Raw genomic sequence first — 19,699 nt, forward strand, 5'->3', positions numbered from 1 at the left:
GGTGATTAGTGTAAGCTAGTTGTATGGTGATAGATTAAACTCTGTGTTGGGGTGATAGGGTGTTACACATAGTAAAGAATGCTGTGCGGTAGTAGGGTGTTGTCTATTACCCCTACTAAGTTCCAAATTTTGCTGTGATGTATAATGAATGTAAGTTAATAAAGTGGTAATGTGTTGCTAAACTATAGTGATGTGCATTTTTTTCTTCTGTGGGATATTCATAGGGGATTATGGGCCTAATTTTTCAGACCTGATCGCTAGAGTGCGTTTTTTGTGGAAAAACGCACAGAAACAATCAGGTCTGAATTGGTCCCCATGTTAGTCAAGAAAGGGGGTTTCTTATGTTGGTAGAAATGCACTGTAATTGATATTTTCGTTTAGTACCTTGGATGATAGGGTCCCTAGTTTTGAAAATCAAAAATCTCTCCCGTTTGAGGAGTTCTGTGTTTATATCTCCTCCCCTAATTCCAAGATGTATTTTGTCAAGGCCAAAGACAGGCAAGTCTCTTGGTGAACTCTGATGTTGATGATAAAACTGTTTTGCCACTGTTGCGAGTGGTTTGAATTTTTTTTTAGGTCTGAAGCTGTATTCCTGATTGTACCAATGTGCTTCATGGCACATTGTTTTAACATCCTGGAGGTCATAGCTATGTAGTTTATATTGCAGGGGCAGGTTATGCAATATATTATATTTGTGGTTTTACAGTTAATGTAATCCTTAAGGGGATGTGTGGTTTCATATTTGTCAACAATGGTGCTCCTGTTAACAATATGTTTACATATCTTGCATGATCTGCAGGGATATGTACCCATTGTTCAAGGTTTCCTAGGAGGGTTCTCAAGATAGTGGCTCGTCACCAGTCGGTCCCTTAGATTTGAGGATCTTCTCCAACTCACCCATACTTTCTCATTGAGTACTTCCTCTAGATCTGGGTCTATAAGCAAAATTTACCAATGCTTCTGTATGGCCTGGTTTATTTCTGTCCATTCTGTACTGTAATTACCCACAAATCTCAAATCGGTGTCACATGTTTTTTTTATTCCTGTTGAAGATGAGGGAATCCCTTGATGTCAGTAAGGTTCCTCTGCTTGATTTTTTTATTAGTCTGTTACTGTATCTTCTTTCTTGAAGTGTAAGGGGGGAATTCAAATGTTTGAAAAGTCGGTTGGGTGTCTGTTTTTTCCTATCTAATAGACAGTAAAAAACAGACACCCAACCGACTTTTCAAACATCTGAATTCCCCGCTAAGAGAGAGTTCCACACATTTGTCCTAAAAGATGTTGTCATCGAAGCAGTTCTTCCTCAGTCTTAGGAACTCTCCTTTTGGGATGTTTTCATTGAAGGAGGAATGTGGGAACTGGACAGGTGTAAGATTATTAGTTGCTGTGGATTTCATGAAGAGTTCTGTTGCTACATGGTTTTTCTCATCTCGATATATAGTCGGGTCCAAAAAGGAGGTCCTACCTTTGCTGCTCTCAAATGTTAACTTGAGATTGAGATCAATCAGATGTAGTTCATTGATGAATGTCTTCAGCGCTTCAAGACCACCCTCCCATATGATAAAGATGTCATCCATGTATCTTAACCAGATTACAATCCTTTGTGTGTGGTTTTCATTCTTATTTGGGTGTGAATTTATTGTTGAATGTAAAATAATTGTATTGCAATACAAAGTCCAGCAGTTCCAAAAGGAACAGATGGAAATCACTGGATCCTTCCATGGTGAGAAAGTATCTCACTGCTTCTATCCCCTGTCAGTAGTTAATTGAGGTATACAGTGACTCGACATCCATGTTTGTTAGTAGTTGTATGTTCTCTAGTTTGACATCATGCAGTTTATTAAGGACATTGGTGGTGTACTGGATGTATGACAGGAGGTTAGTTACATGATGGCAAAGATGGGTATTGATGAAGATATTGGCTTGTTCGAGTAATACATTAATGTCTGATACAATGGGTCGACCTGGTGGTTTCTGTAGGTTTTGTGTGTTTTTGATAGAAAGCAAAAGGTCAGAACCTTCGGATTGGTGATGGTTAGAAACTGGAACTCCAGTTGGGAAATTGTGCCTTTCCTCAAAGCTTTTCCTATAATCCTTTTGTATACTTCCTGATAGTTATTTGTTGGATTAAAGAGATATTTCTTATAACATTCACCATTTTCCAGTTGTTTAAGGGCTTCCTTTGTATAGCGGTCTTTGGACCATATTACTATATTTCCGCCCTTCTCTAATGGTTTAATCACCACATCATTCCAGGATTGTATTTCAGAAATTGCTTCTTTTTATCTTCAGTTCAGATTTTGATTTAAGTATTTCCTTGTTTTGTTTTGAATACAGTCCAGATTCTTGGACACTAAATTAATGAACACTCTAACTTCAGGACAGATATTATCCTGTGGATTGAATGTTGATTTCTTTTTGCAGATAGTTGTACATTTATTTACATTGGTAAATTCCTCCTTGTATCCCTGTAGTTCCTCCAACATGAATACAGACAGGAGATCTGTTAATAATGTAGGTTGTATAATGTCAGGTATCTCCATTAGGGCCATTTCACCAGCGTGAAAGAATGTATCTCTCAATTTTTCTGAGGTTGCATCTCTTCTTAAATTATCATGGAATTTTGTTAACAAGAGATTCCTCCCGAAAAGGTACAAATCATTTTCCCATTGAAATTTTTGGAGGGTGCAAACGATAGTCCTCAAGACAAGACAGATTTGTGTTCTTCCGATAGTTTGTGTGTAGAGAGATTAATGATTGAGAGGTTATTGACTGAGCTTATTTGTTCTTCCTCATTCTAGTGGAGTGTTGGAATGGTGATGGGTAATCCCATCTTTGGTTTTCTCTTCCTCTTCTTCCCGCCCCTCCGCGACTTCCTCTGGGACATCCTCTTGTGTCCCGTCTGTTCTCTAAAAAAATAATAATGGGTGGGCTGTTAGCTGTTGGTGTCATGCCAGATGACTCAATTTCAGAAGATGAGTAATTGTCCGAGTTGGTCAGGACTCTATTTCCTCTGTTGAGTCTACTTAAATTCTCCCTGTAGAAAAATCCTGTTTATCTTTGGAGAATTTGGATATTTTCCTCTCAATTATTACTTTTTTCGTATACTTGAAGATCTTTTTTGTTCTGCTCAGATCTAGTTTAAAAAGTAACCTCCTTTTCAAAAGTCCCCAATTTGTTCCCCAATTTGGTCAATTTCCTGTCTTACTACGTCTAGAATTAGGTTATTGTGTTTGATGAGGATGTACATCAATTCGTTAGGACATATTAGATGGCAGGTTTCCCATTCTGTTCTGAGGTTATCTGAAGCTAATAAGTAGGTAGAAAAGTCCTTAGTTTCTAGTACTCTTGGGACAATTTTTTGTTTATTATAATTTATCCAGACTAATCAGGTCCCAGTTGACCCTTGTTTGTTTTTGCATGAGATTTTTTAATTTGCGATAGGTCTTCATCCCAATTCGAATCTGTGGATATTGTAAATGGTGTTTCTGGGAAGATGCTATTGAGATCTCCTGTTCTCCATTTATTGGAGAGTTCCGGTCTCAGGTTGAAACTGGTCATATCCATTTCTGGAGGATGGTTAATGCAAAAAAAAAGGGGCGGGGTGGGGGGTGGGAATGAGAGCTTCCCAAACATTTAGGTTAAGTACAAAACATGTTACATAAAAAAGTGGCCTGTTTTCCTAATGTAATTTGTTTACATTGTGCAAGGTCTGAAACTGAGGTTACTCAGCAAGTAGTATAAATGTGACTAAAGAAAGGGAGTGACCTGCACCGATTGATTATTTCCTGATAATATAGGTAGCCAACCGTGACAAGTGGTTATGGTTTCTAACACCTTTAATGAGTATGGTATTTGTTGGCGGTGTTCCCCGAGCTAAGAACATATTAATTGGTAGAACATGTACTTTGCTGCAAGAGAGCAGAAAGAAAATAAATAAATAACCTCTTTGTGGGGGCACTCTTTGTATAATTGAAATAGTTAAAATTTAACTTTTGCTTAGATAATATGGTTAAAATAATAAAATGTTAATTTTGAAGAAAAAGCAAGTGTTTTCCTATAAGGAAATGTAGGTCTCTCACTATTCATAAATATAGTGGAGATGTGATTGGCATAGTTTCTCTGTCAACCTGAAATTTTTATATTAAAATAGCAGCTTCCAATAGCTGTATCTAGGGGGTGTTCTTCAGTATGTCGACTGACGGGATCCCGACGCACAGTATACCGGCGCCGGGATCCCGACAGCCGGCATACCGACACTTATTCTCCCTCGTGGGGGTCCACGACCCCCCTGGAGGGAAAATAAAATAGCGTGGCGCCGCCCGTAGCGAGCCCGCAAGGGGCTCATTTGCGCTCGCCACACTGTCGGTAAGCCGGCGGTCGGGCTCCCGGCGCCGGTATGCTGGTCGCCGGGAGCCCGACTGCCGGCATACCATAGTGAACCCATATGTAGGCACTTTAGTATGTGGTTATAATTGTGAAATACTAAGTATATTACCGCAAAAAGAAGAATGAAAGATGAATGGTTACAGCACTAAAGGTGTTTACCAGGTATTCAATATAACTCAATAGATTTTCATTTATTCTAATTCTTGCATGTTTTTCAAGATATCTTCTGTCTAAATGAAGTTCATTTGCCTAGGGCAGGATGTTTCAGAAAGAAGTATCTGTATGTTTAAAGTTCCTCAGTAACTGTGTTTCAGGACTTTCTGCAGACACCTTAAATGCCTTGCTTTCAAGATTTTTTACTGAGCAACTTTAAACATACAGATACTTGTTTCTAAAACATCCTGCCCTAGACAAACTTAATTTCATTCAGACAGAAGATAATTGGTTAATTCTTTTCTTTCTGCTCACTTGCAGCAAAGTAACTGTTCTACTAATAAATATTACTTATTTAATTTCAAAGTCCTTTTTCAAGTCATTTAGATACTAAGGGGTAGATGTAAGAAGGGTCATTAAGGGGTAGAAGCGGTATCAGCACCGTTATGTGCGCAGATACCGCTTCTCACTAATGAAAGAAAGAGTAGATGTGCACTGCATGACTACGTGCCCCTGTCTCTATTAGGGCTGCTATCTAGAAGATAGCACACCAATGTGCGGAGGCAATGTATAGTATGAACTGTCAGTAGCACTGACCGTTCCGATACCTGCAGCTATTGATTTCAATAGCTGTAGGTGTCTTTGACCCATCACAACAGCAGGGACAGTGCTGTTCCTGGCTGTGGCAGCTGCCGGCTCTGAGCTGCATAGGAGATCTTACCAGTGAGCCAGCTGGGGGAGAGACACAGCACATCAGCACTAGGCTGATGCACTGTGGGCGGTCTGGCAGCGATCAGCGGAGGGAGGAATTTTCACTCCCTGCTCCTGAAAAAAACAATACATCTCATCGCTAGTGCTTCCTGCTTTACCTCGGTAAAGAGGTGAAGTAGGAAGCATTATACCCACATGATCAGTGCAGGTATAATACATTCAATCTAATTCCTCAATTAAGTTATTATTCCTCAAGTTGTTTTTAACTACCACACATTCCGACATGTATTTGTCGGAATGGATCCGACAACCCCTATTCAATCCCATCTTAATTCGACTTTTTCAAGTCGAATTGAGATGGGACGCAGAGGAGGAGAAGGGGGGCGAGCCGCGGGGAGACCAGCGGGGGGACAGCCGGCGGGCATACAGGGAGATCACCGCTACAGTAGCGCTGCAGCAGGATGTCACTCAGCCGCCCGACCTCACGGCAGCTTCCACCCGGCTCCAGCAGCGTGCTGGAGCCGGGTGAAAGCTGCCGTGAGGTCGGACGGCTGAGTGACATCCAGCTGCAGCGCTGATCTCCCTGTATGCCTGCCGGCTGTCCCCCCGTCTCCCTGCGCCCCCTCCTCCTCTGGGTCCGCATCTCAGTCCGACATCTTTTTGATGTCGGACTGAGATGGTCGAAAAGGGGGACAAAACCTGTCGGTTTTGGCCCCGTGTTCGATACAAGCACGTGGATCGGCAGCTATTCCGCCGATCCACGTGCTTTTCGACAAATCGAATTCATCGACTTGTTGAAAAATTTAGGGATATATTGAATAGGTTGAATCAGGATTCGACCTTAAAAAGTCGAATACTGACGTCTTTTCGACTTCAATTGAATATACCCCTAAGGCACCAAAGTTCTTTATCCCCTTACAGTCAACATGATGGACATACTTAAAATGGGAGGACACGGCAGGAGTCTCTAATCCCTTTTTGACATATCATACAGTAGGTGTTCCACAAACCTCATCCTTAATGGTCTAGATCAGGCATTCCCAACCTCAGTCCTCAAGGCACACTAACAGTGCAGGTTTTAGTGATATCCAGGCTTCAGTCAGATGTTTAAATCAAAATAACTGAAGTACTGTACTAATTAAGTCACCTGTGCTCAAGCATGAATATCACTAAAACTTGGACTGTGTGTTTGAGGACCATGGTTGGGAATGCCTGGTCGATGTTCTGCATATGTAATATTTATTATAAAAACATTCTATAAATGATATTACATTCTTTGAATTGCGCGTTTTAAAACCTTCAATTATCTTTTTCCTATGAGATACCTGATTGCACCTTTCAATACAAAGAATAAGTATAATTTATTGGTGCCAAGGTATCATTATTTATACATTGTAATTTGCATAATTGTTCTTAGTTCATATTAAATATGTTCTATAGTTAAGTACTGTATGTACTAATAGCAGAAGACATCTGATATATATTTAGTGGCGTCAACTTGCCAGAATATTGCCAAACCTTACAGTGATCTAGGGTCAGTGGGTGTGGCCAAGAGCTTTAAATGAGAATTAAGCATCTGCATCTAATATTACTCTCACGACTACGTACCTAAGACACAGCATGTAAGTACAAAAAATGTCTAATACTTTAAAAAATATATTGTGTATCTTGTGAAGTCAGGTTTCATTTAGATTTGCAAAAAAGGAAATAAAAACTCAAAAGCCAATAAGTTGCTATTTTTTTCTAACTAATTGAATATTTCTGAAAAAAATAGTTTAGTAGTGTATGAAAGAGGCTATAATGGCTTTAGAAAGAGAACACTGCTACTACTCTCAGATAGGAATAATACTGTTGCAGAACAAAAAAAATGCCTATTGATCCATGATACCATCTAATTAGTGTTAAAAGTTTACTCAATGTAATGTAATCAGTGGTACCATGTGTATTATAGCAGGTAATACATTATGCATGTTTTTGGGGGTTTTTGGTAGGCATAATAGATCAGGAAAAAGATTAATTAACAAAATTATTTATTTATTAACAGTTTCTATATAGTGCAGAAAATTTCCGTTGCGCTTTACAGTTGGAAACAACAGTGATACAACAAAATTGGGTAATAACAGACAGTCATAAAGATAGGAAGGCCCTGCTCGCAAGCTTACAATCTAAAGGGAAATAGACATTGATACAAAAGGATGTAAAACATTTGATTTCCCGGTAGACGAGATGCCGGCTGTCACTATACCGACAGCAGTACCCTATTTGCCAGAATCCCAGCAGAGAGGCAGTGAGTCCCCTCGCGGGCTCGCTGCACTTGCAGCGCATCAGGACCGGTGGCTAGGTGTTATCTATTGCATAATGGTCCATAAGATTGCAAAAGTTCTTGTTGGGCTGTATGATATGGTCACATAGCAATAGTGACCTGGGGTCAGGTGGATGGGAAAGTGACGAGAGAGAAAATATGTGAGGATATATGTGTATTGCACAGTGAGGATGTCCTTGGTTAGAAAAGTTTATGAAGGTTATGTGGGCAGTTCCAGAATTTGATAAGTTTGCATGAAAAGGTGAGTTTTCAGGGAACGCTTGAAGGTTTGGAGACTAAAGGAGAGTCTTATTGTGTGTGGGAAAGCATTCAACAGAGGGGGTGCCATCCGAAGAAGTCCTGCAATCATCAATGGGAGTGAGTAAGGAATGTGAATTAGAGACGTAGATCTTGTGAAGAGCGGAGAGGTCGGATTAGAAGATATTTTGAGATAAGCAGAGAGATGTATGTTGGTGTAGTTTGGTTAATGACCTTGTGTGTGAGTGAAATTATTTTATATTGAATACGGTACAATATAGGTAACCAATGAAGGGACTGATAGAGTGGATCCGAGATGATGAAAGTCTAGCGAGGAAGGTTAGCCTTGCAGCTGCATTCAGAATGGATTGTAATGGTGAGAGGCACTTTTTGGTAAGACCAGTAAGAAGACTACTGCAATAATAAATGAGGGAGATAATGAGATCATGGATTAGAGTTTTTTGCAGTGTCTTGTGTAAGGTATGGTCGTATTTTGGATATGTTTTTTTAGATGCATGCAACATGATTTTGAGTAGAATTGAATGTCAGAGTCAAGGATTTCACCTAGGCAGCGAGCTTGTAGGGTAGGATTGATTGTCGAATACTCAGTCAGATGTAAGGATGGTAACTACTATTGGCCGGTGGAAATATAATTAACTCTGTTTTGGAAATATTTAGTTTGAGGTGGCGAGATGACATCCGAGATGAAACGGCAGAAAGGCATTTAGTGACATGGACCAACACAGATGGTGACAACTGACAAATCAGGGGAGGATAGGTAGATTTGAGTATCATCTGCATACAGATATTACTGAAATTCAAAAGAGCTGTTTCATTTACCAAGAGATATGGCACAGATTGAGAAAAGCCGAAGACATAAGGCTGAGCCTTGTGGTACTCCAACTGAAAGAGGTAGTGAAGAGGAGGTGGATTCAGAGAAGCGGACACTGAAGAAGTGATTAGATAGGTAGGATAGGAACCAATATAGGGCTGTGTCTTAAAGACCTAGGGATTGTAGTGTTTGTATGAGAAGAGAATGGTCAACAGGGTCAAAAGCAGCAGAGAGATCTAGAAGAGTAAGAAGTGAGTTATGACCTTTAGACTTTGCAGTGACTAAATCATTCACTACTTTAGTCAGTGCTGTCTCCGTGGAGTGTTGGGAAATGAAAGCCTGACTAAAGTCGGTCTAATAAGTACTTTTGTGAGAGTCACTCCTCTGTCCCCATTTCTCTCCTGTCATCTTTTGCTGATACCACTTGGGTCCTGGTACTAAGCATTGAGGAACTCTGTTGGCCAGCATCCAGACTTATATGTGGACTGTATTGCCTAATTCTATGCTAGACCTGAAAGACATTCCCTGATTAGAATGCTTATTTGCATTTACATTTATTAGCCACTTATACATTGTCACCCTGTGTCATATCCCTACTTTTCAAAAAACGAATAGACTTGTTTGTAGGCTGACAGTACCAGACCCTTAATGAAGTGAGGAGGTTAAAAAACAAGTTAGTTTGAGGTAGAAGATTACCTTATGGCTGTAATAAAACCTCATTAAATGGCTATTAAAAATGATTTATACTTTAAAAATTTAGACAGTGCAGGTGAGAGTAATAAAGATCACAATAGGTTTTAGGTAATGTTTCCTTATACTGTAGTTCCCCTTTAAGGTAATTTAATTTTGCCAATGATTAACAGGAATTCCTTTTATCATTTTCTTTATTCCTTGCATTAAAGCTTTTTATTATATGAATAGTTTCTAATATGTATCAAATGTTACTGTAATCTCTAACTTTGTCTAATTAATGTAGATAACAACATGTCCACTATTGAGGCCATCGTTACTGCAAATAACCTTTTCACTGTGGATTTAGCGAAACAGATGAGTAGTGAACAGAATGTGGCTGTGTCACCCCTTTGTATGATAACTGCCCTGGCACTGGTCTGTCTTGGAGCCAAAGGCAATACTGAGACACAAATGAAAAAGGTAATACTATTTACTCTAAATGAATTTAAAACAAAAACGCAAAACAAGATAGTGATGAATTTGTACTGTATGTACTTACCTTTGTTCCACAGTAGACACTTAGAGTATCTTTTACAAAGTGCAGGAAAAGCATTGTTGCATTAGTTGTGTATTATTAATACTTTTCAATGTTTTACATTTATGCAGAGAAGGCATGGCTCTAACCATCAAATGACTTGTAATTGCCCTGCACAAAGCATCAAAGAGTTTTTTGGGATAGTCACAACTTATTATGTGAGAGGTACAGATGAAGCCTAGCTCATCTATGCTGTCTATGGCGTTAATCCCGATCACGGAGTCACAGTGTGCCTGGGTGCAAGGCGGCGCATCTAGTCATAGAGAGGCGCACCGAGCTTAGCATGGCGTATGGTGTTACCGGTGAGTGTAATACCAGCGATCATCCTCCAGATGTTGCTTTTTAAAATCACCATTGCTCATGCTTGAGGTGTCCAATAGAATACTGTAACGTAAGAATCACCATTGCGCATGCGTGAGGTCTCCATTGAAATACACTATAGCGCAAGAACTACTTTACTGTATAGTACTATATGTTAAAAAGATATTTTTCACAGAAAATGCTATTGCATAGGTTATTCATGTACTGTACTGTACTGTATATGGGCACTGCTGTATGTATTTAAAACACAGGAGCAATGGGGATAAGTGAGCTCTGGGCAACGTACATACAGTAGCAGGCCAGACTCGATCACCGAGTGGGTTATCGTGGAATCCCACATCTATGGAGCGAGCATTTGCATCGTTTTTGCATGTATCAGGGCAATGGTTTATGTGCGTCTCATTATGCTATTTAAAACACACAGGGGCTATGGGGATAAGTGAGCTACAGTATGGGCAAGTCGAGCACCGAGCGAGTTAACAAAATGGCTGCCGCCAGTGAACCAATGCCTTGTGGAAGCCCACATTTATGGAGCGAGCCATGGCATAGGTTTCACATGTCTAAGGGCAATGCTGCTCGTGCGTCTCATTATGCTAGTTAAAACACACAGGGGCTATGGGGATAAGCAAGTTCTGGGCAATTTACACTGTAGCAGGCCAGACTCGAGCACCGAGCGGGTTAACAAATGGCTTCCAAGAGTGAACCAGGGCTTCGTGGAAGTCCACATCGATGGAGCAAGTGACGGCATAGGTTTTTCCTGTATCAGGGCCATGCTGTACGTGGGTCTCATTACACTATTTAAAACACACAGGGGCTATGGGGCTCCTGCTGTTTAAAATGATATGTACAGTAGCATACCTACAGTAATAGCAACTGTACAGTACAGCATGTGCAAACAAAATGTTATACTACAGTACAATGTATTCCAGCTATACTGTACACTAACATATTTACAGTACATACAGTACAGTACTGTACAGTCGCAATTACACACTGAATATAGCCATGTGAATATCTTTTAAATCAACGTAAAGTGGTTATGTAACTTAGTACTATACATTCTTTTGCATCTATGATGCATTTGTGTGTTTAAAAGAAAAACAACAAGTGCAGTAAGTGTAGTATTTTAAAATTATACACATAATATAGGCATGTCACATATCATAGGATTCAGCAGGAATTGGTTGTGCAACTTAGTACATTTATGTGCCTCTAATACACATTTCCTGTGGAAAATAATGTAAAAATGACAGTTATATGGAGCATTTTTTTTACCGATCAAGGTTTTTTTTACATTTTTTTAAGTCTCACAATGTGTTTTTGTTGCAAATGTGCTTGAAAACTGACTTATATCTACGGACCAACCTACCAAACATTTTTGTTTGCCGTAATAGAATATGTATAAAGTACCATATTAAAGAAGCACATTAAGAAAAATCACAAAGCATGGCTACAGTACATCTATGGCATTTCAAGCTGTGTCATACTGTACAGTGCATGGCAGGATAAAAGAAAGGTGTATAGTATGTGGACACATCTGTATTATATGAAATAAATTCCAAAAGCAATGTAACCTTGCGAAAAAGTCTGAATTCTCTGATCATCCCTTGGTAAAAAAAAATTATTTTAATACTTTGTATATTTTGTCTGTTTAACTGAAGACTAGATGGTCCAAATGGTCCTTACAGTATCTGCCGTCAAAATCTATGTTTCTTTGTACTGTATCTAATACTAATAAAACATTCTCACCTCACACTACAGACGGGGCCGGATTAACAATGGGGCGGATGGATATACAGCTCCAATCCCACCATTGAAAATAGGCCCACAGGATCTCAAACCAGCTGGCCAAAATTCCGACCATGGAACTCTGAAACTCTGCTGGCTCAATCCTGAATCCTCCTGAGGCTCCGCCCCTGGATCCGTCTATACCCCCGCCCCTGACCTATCCAAAGTTATTGTTGCCACACAGTCAGACTCGGGCTGGGCTGTTGATTAATCCCAGGTAGGTCCCCTGCTCTGTAACTCCTTCCACTATCGGGGGCATGAAATACAAAAGGGATTTTTCCCACGCACTCTGCTGGCTGTTAGTAAGAAGAGCTATATACTATGTAATAGGAAATTTAGAGCTCTTCGTTACATATGTTTTGCAAAAGATATGATAGGCCTCCAGGCCACTTCACGGCTGCTCTATTACTGGAGGTCCCTATCTAAGCATAGGTCCAGGGCTTGGACCCCACAAAGTCGGCTCAGGCCCGACCACCCCAGGGCAGCACACCATTGAAATACTAAAGTGTTAATATGTGTTAAGAAAGAAGCAGAAGCTATGGGTTAGAAAGTGCTACAAAAATAAGGGTGTTAATAAAATACTCAAAAGAGTAATGTTAGTGAAAAAATAGGAGTGTTACATAAGTGCTAAATAAATAATATGGCATGCTACCCCAAGGTGGCCCAGCCCCACCAGACCCGGGGGGTACCACTCCCCAAACCCATACACAGCATAATAATAATAACATCCACTATGGGTCATACAATTGCTTAATGTATGGCCACATGATAATGGCACATACAGAACATATCCAGATTGAGAGCTAGTTTACCAGGAGGCACCCCTGTATTCTCCAAATGGCACCACAGGACCCAGCATGCCCTCCTAATGCTGGCTCCATCTATGCCTCTCTGAACTGCAATAAATAGTGGAAAACTGCTCTAATCAAGCTGGTAACAATCCCCAGGTGCTGCGGGAGGGGGTTACTCTAGACAAGAAATACAAAAGGGATTTTTCCCACGCACTCTGCTGGCTGTTAGTAAGAAGAGCTATATACTATGTAATAGGAAATTTAGAGCTCTTCGTTACATATGTTTTGCAAAAGATATGATAAGCCTCCAGGCCACTTCACGGCTGCTCTATTACTGGAGGTCCCTATCTAAGCATAGGTCCAGGGCTTGGACCCCACAAAGTCGGCTCAGGCCCGACCACCCCAGGGCAGCACACCATTGAAATACTAAAGTGTTAATATGTGTTAAGAAAGAAGCAGAAGCTATGGGTTAGAAAGTGCTACAAAAATAAGGGTGTTAATAAAATACTCAAAAGAGTAATGTTAGTGAAAAAATAGGAGTGTTACATAAGTGCTAAATAAATAATATGGCATGCTACCCCAAGGTGGCCCAGCCCCACCAGACCCGGGGGGTACCACTCCCCAAACCCATACACAGCATAATAATAATAACATCCACTATGGGTCATACAATTGCTTAATGTATGGCCACATGATAATGGCACATACAGAACATATCCAGATTGAGAGCTAGTTTACCTGGAGGCACCCCTGTATTCTCCAAATGGCACCACAGGACCCAGCATGCCCTCCTAATGCTGGCTCCATCTATGCCTCTCTGAACTGCAATAAATAGTGGAAAACTGCTCTAATCAAGCTGGTAACAATCCCCAGGTGCTGCGGGAGGGGGTTACTCTAGACAAGAAATACAAAAGGGATTTTTCCCACGCACTCTGCTGGCTGTTAGTAAGAAGAGCTATATACTATGTAATAGGAAATTTAGAGCTCTTCGTTACATATGTTTTGCAAAAGATATGATAAGCCTCCAGGCCACTTCACGGCTGCTCTATTACTGGAGGTCCCTATCTAAGCATAGGTCCAGGGCTTGGACCCCACAAAGTCGGCTCAGGCCCGACCACCCCAGGGCAGCACACCATTGAAATACTAAAGTGTTAATATGTGTTAAGAAAGAAGCAGAAGCTATGGGTTAGAAAGTGCTACAAAAATAAGGGTGTTAATAAAATACTCAAAAGAGTAATGTTAGTGAAAAAATAGGAGTGTTACATAAGTGCTAAATAAATAATATGGCATGCTACCCCAAGGTGGCCCAGCCCCACCAGACCCGGGGGGTACCTCTCCCCAAACCCATACACAGCATAATAATAATAACATCCACTATGGGTCATACAATTGCTTAATGTATGGCCACATGATAATGGCACATACAGAACATATCCAGATTGAGAGCTAGTTTACCTGGAGGCACCCCTGTATTCTCCAAATGGCACCACAGGACCCAGCATGCCCTCCTAATGCTGGCTCCATCTATGCCTCTCTGAACTGCAATAAATAGTGGAAAACTGCTCTAATCAAGCTGGTAACAATCCCCAGGTGCTGCGGGAGGGGGTTACTCTAGACAAGAAATACAAAAGGGATTTTTCCCACGCACTCTGCTGGCTGTTAGTAAGAAGAGCTATATACTATGTAATAGGAAATTTAGAGCTCTTCGTTACATATGTTTTGCAAAAGATATGATAAGCCTCCAGGCCACTTCACGGCTGCTCTATTACTGGAGGTCCCTATCTAAGCATAGGTCCAGGGCTTGGACCCCACAAAGTCGGCTCAGGCCCGACCACCCCAGGGCAGCACACCATTGAAATACTAAAGTGTTAATATGTGTTAAGAAAGAAGCAGAAGCTATGGGTTAGAAAGTGCTACAAAAATAAGGGTGTTAATAAAATACTCAAAAGAGTAATGTTAGTGAAAAAATAGGAGTGTTACATAAGTGCTAAATAAATAATATGGCATGCTACCCCAAGGTGGCCCAGCCCCACCAGACCCGGGGGGTACCACTCCCCAAACCCATACACAGCATAATAATAATAACATCCACTATGGGTCATACAATTGCTTAATGTATGGCCACATGATAATGGCACATACAGAACATATCCAGATTGAGAGCTAGTTTACCTGGAGGCACCCCTGTATTCTCCAAATGGCACCACAGGACCCAGCATGCCCTCCTAATGCTGGCTCCATCTATGCCTCTCTGAACTGCAATAAATAGTGGAAAACTGCTCTAATCAAGCTGGTAACAATCCCCAGGTGCTGCGGGAGGGGGTTACTCTAGACAAGAAATACAAAAGGGATTTTTCCCACGCACTCTGCTGGCTGTTAGTAAGAAGAGCTATATACTATGTAATAGGAAATTTAGAGCTCTTCGTTACATATGTTTTGCAAAAGATATGATAAGCCTCCAGGCCACTTCACGGCTGCTCTATTACTGGAGGTCCCTATCTAAGCATAGGTCCAGGGCTTGGACCCCACAAAGTCGGCTCAGGCCCGACCACCCCAGGGCAGCACACCATTGAAATACTAAAGTGTTAATATGTGTTAAGAAAGAAGCAGAAGCTATGGGTTAGAAAGTGCTACAAAAATAAGGGTGTTAATAAAATACTCAAAAGAGTAATGTTAGTGAAAAAATAGGAGTGTTACATAAGTGCTAAATAAATAATATGGCATGCTACCCCAAGGTGGCCCAGCCCCACCAGACCCGGGGGGTACCACTCCCCAAACCCATACACAGCATAATAATAATAACATCCACTATGGGTCATACAATTGCTTAATGTATGGCCACATGATAATGGCACATACAGAACATATCCAGATTGAGAGCTAGTTTACCTGGAGGCACCCCTGTATTCTCCAAATGGCACCACAGGACCCAGCATGCCCTCCTAATGCTGGCTCCATCTATGCCTCTCTGAACTGCAATAAATAGTGGAAAACTGCTCTAATCAAGCTGGTAACAATCCCCAGGTGCTGCGGGAGGGGGTTACTCTAGACAAGAAATACAAAAGGGATTTTTCCCACGCACTCTGCTGGCTGTTAGTAAGAAGAGCTATATACTATGTAATAGGAAATTTAGAGCTCTTCGTTACATATGTTTTGCAAAAGATATGATAAGCCTCCAGGCCACTTCACGGCTGCTCTATTACTGGAGGTCCCTATCTAAGCATAGGTCCAGGGCTTGGACCCCACAAAGTCGGCTCAGGCCCGACCACCCCAGGGCAGCACACCATTGAAATACTAAAGTGTTAATATGTGTTAAGAAAGAAGCAGAAGCTATGGGTTAGAAAGTGCTACAAAAATAAGGGTGTTAATAAAATACTCAAAAGAGTAATGTTAGTGAAAAAATAGGAGTGTTACATAAGTGCTAAATAAATAATATGGCATGCTACCCCAAGGTGGCCCAGCCCCACCAGACCCGGGGGGTACCACTCCCCAAACCCATACACAGCATAATAATAATAACATCCACTATGGGTCATACAATTGCTTAATGTATGGCCACATGATAATGGCACATACAGAACATATCCAGATTGAGAGCTAGTTTACCTGGAGGCACCCCTGTATTCTCCAAATGGCACCACAGGACCCAGCATGCCCTCCTAATGCTGGCTCCATCTATGCCTCTCTGAACTGCAATAAATAGTGGAAAACTGCTCTAATCAAGCTGGTAACAATCCCCAGGTGCTGCGGGAGGGGGTTACTCTAGACAAGAAATACAAAAGGGGATTTTTCCCACGCACTCTGCTGGCTGTTAGTAAGAAGAGCTATATACTATGTAATAGGAAATTTAGAGCTCTTCGTTACATATGTTTTGCAAAAGATATGATAAGCCTCCAGGCCACTTCACGGCTGCTCTATTACTGGAGGTCCCTATCTAAGCATAGGTCCAGGGCTTGGACCCCACAAAGTCGGCTCAGGCCCGACCACCCCAGGGCAGCACACCATTGAAATACTAAAGTGTTAATATGTGTTAAGAAAGAAGCAAAAGCTATGGGTTAGAAATGTGATACAACCTCGAAAAAGGGGCGTTGTGGCCCCGAAACGTCGGACACAGAGTAATGAATTAAAGCACTTTTTGCACTTTAATGGTTGTGAGTAAGACCCGTGAGTGCCGCCGCTGTTGGATGTGTTAAATATATAAATATATATATATATGTATACTATATGCTATATATGCATGCAGGCATGGTATCGGGATCCGGCGTTTGGGATGCCAGCAGTCAGAATACCATCAGTGGCATCACTACGTGCCAGATCCTGATACCTGGAAGGTAAGTATACTAACACTCATCTACTCCCGCCCCCCCCCCCCAACCTTCCCTTCCCGCAGCCTGACCTTAACCCTCCCCCGTGTTGCCTAAACCTAAACCCCCTACCCATAGCCTAAAGCTAACCCTCCCCCCACCCGCTGCCTAGCCCTAACCCTCCCAGGAGGTGCCTAACACCCCCTCCCCACAACCTAACCCTCCCGCCGCAGCCTAAACCTAACCTCTCCCCCACAGCCTAACCCTAACCCTCCCCCCGCAATCTAAACCTTTACCCCCCACCCTGTGGCTTGACACTAAGGAGCCTTGCCATACTTATGTTCTGGGAGCCGGCAGTCAGGATTCCAGCGCCTGCATTTTTAGTAATGTTGGGATTCCGGCATTGGCATTCCCAAACACTGGTATGCTGTGTCCGTGTACATTGATGCTCGCAGCACAGCTCCCCATACAGTATGTACAGGGTGCCAGCCAGGGCTGGATTAACAATGGGATGGATGGCGCTTCAGCCATTGCTGCCAGCGGCCACCTGAGGTACCGCTCACTAGCAAAGCGGCTGATCTCTCCCGCTGCCATCCAGCCGAAAACTGACCCCGCGCGGGGTTCTTCAAATGCTGGCAACACTGTTAAAATTGGTGGTGCAGTAGAAGACTTCATAAGCCCTCCCTGTGCTTCACAGTTTCTTGGCTACTCCTTCGTGATGTGCAACATCATGAAGTGTGATGCCACACCAAGCGCTGCCACGCCACCAGCGTACCAGGGGCACTTAAGCTGTGGTTACCCTCGGCTCCGTGAAGGCGGCCCGCGTGATTTTGACAGGGCTGCTTCTTATCAGGCGAGAGTCTGAGCTCTGCAATCAAACTAAAAGTCCCAGCACTGGTTTAGTGGAAAGGAGCTCTGATGTCTCAGGCCCACTCCGGCAGCAGAGAAGAGTTTTGGGAGAGCAAGTAGCCGCTGCTATGGGGGGTCCCTGTCTCAACTCCCCGCTCCTCCCATGTGAGAAGGTAATCTCTGTGATTGCAAGCTCTGCGGGAAAGGAGCCAGCACACTATGGGACATAGTCATCATGAAAAAATTGTGAACCAGCCTCTGACCCAGACGTCACAAGGCCACCATAAAGGACACTTCTGCAGCCGTTCCATTCTTGGAGATTTCCAGTTTATGGACGTGGAATTTTAATAAAGGGAGAACCACCAATCATCTGCGTAGGATCGGAAACAGCAATTGGACCCTCGCTAGGTGGGATACCCGGCTAATCCACGAAGAATCTGGTAATTATACCAACAAGTTTGGACATACCTGCATATCACAGAATAAGGATCCTGTTGACGGTTTGACCGGTCACAAGGACACTATTAACATCAGGTGTGCCTTTATAAACAATCTATTGGGGTTCAGAGACCGGCTATAGAGGCTCTCTATTCATGGTTTTATTTGAGAATTATTTTTTATGCGTTTACAGTATATTATTAAATTGAATTGAATTATTTTATGAAATCACCTGTTTTAGATTCATTTTGAGCGCTGTTTTTTCCTATTTGTTACCTTCAGTCACACGAGAGATTGAGTATCTCTCACTCTACAGCAGCTTAGAGAACCAGCTCAGTCATAGCGCCGGAACCTGTATTAAGAAATTAATACAATCTGTTTTAAAAAATTTTGGTATGTACTATAATGTATCAGGGGCATTGCAGTGTGCAACATAATGTATAACGGGCATTGCGATGCGTGTCATAATGTGTCACAGGGCATTACGGTGTGTGGCGTAATGTGTCGTGGGCATTATGGTGTGTGGCATATTGTGTCATGGGCATTATTGTGTGTGGCATAATGTCAAAGAGCCATTGCAGTATGTGGCATAATGTATAATGGGCATTACTATAAGGAGGAAAAATGACAAATAATGTAAGGGGCATGAATAAGGATTTTTTTTTTTTTCCTGTGGTGGCCAACGTCTGGGCGTGCAGGTTGCAAAACTGGGGTATAAGGTAGTCTTTTCCTGCAATGCCACGCCCTTTTATGCAAAGCCACGCCCATTTCAGCAAGCCCACACCCCTTTTGCGGCACGCGCAGATTCATCGCTTTACTAGTGCCAATTATGGGGGGGAAGGGGGGCACCAGAGAATGTTTTGGCTTGGGGGAGAAAGATTTCTAGTTACGCCCCTGGAGCTGATACTACAGCACAGCAGCGGGACTGCTGCTATGTGCTGGCAGCGTCACAGGACACAGACAAGCTGCCAGCTGCCAGTATCTTGTGCTCCTTCGTGAAACTGAACGCCATCTCAGGATTGCAAACAGTTTCAACTTTCACTATCAAACTCTGAAGAAAATGCTTCTTCGGAGTTTGATGAATATACTAATTTTTACATCTTCATAATATAGTATGGTGAGTGTAGAGATTATTGAAGCAGGCTGTAATGAAGGAGATATTAGTCATATGTTTATCTACTCTGTAGTTCGGCGCTGCAGATCCCTTGTGGCGCCATATGAATAAAGGATAATAACACTAATAAGAAGAGGATGAAATAAGCAGTGATGACCTGCTGGCTCTCTATATTCAGGGAT

The 19,699-nt window shown here is 42.0% G+C and overlaps 1 protein-coding gene across 2 annotated transcripts in view; it reads left to right on the forward strand.

Annotated features, from left to right (window-relative positions):
* LOC134927915 (ovalbumin-related protein X-like) overlaps window positions 1-19,699 on the forward strand; it is a 154,303-nt gene that overhangs the window by 13,003 nt on the left and 121,601 nt on the right. For both annotated transcript variants that reach the window (XM_063923031.1, XM_063923033.1), the window contains exon 2: window positions 9,622-9,797. In XM_063923031.1, coding sequence (XP_063779101.1) covers window positions 9,622-9,797 — 176 coding nt within the window. The remainder of the gene's footprint in view (window positions 1-9,621; window positions 9,798-19,699) is intronic.

This window comes from Pseudophryne corroboree, chromosome 5 (assembly GCF_028390025.1).
Source record: "Pseudophryne corroboree isolate aPseCor3 chromosome 5, aPseCor3.hap2, whole genome shotgun sequence".
Taxonomy (NCBI): domain Eukaryota; kingdom Metazoa; phylum Chordata; class Amphibia; order Anura; family Myobatrachidae; genus Pseudophryne; species Pseudophryne corroboree.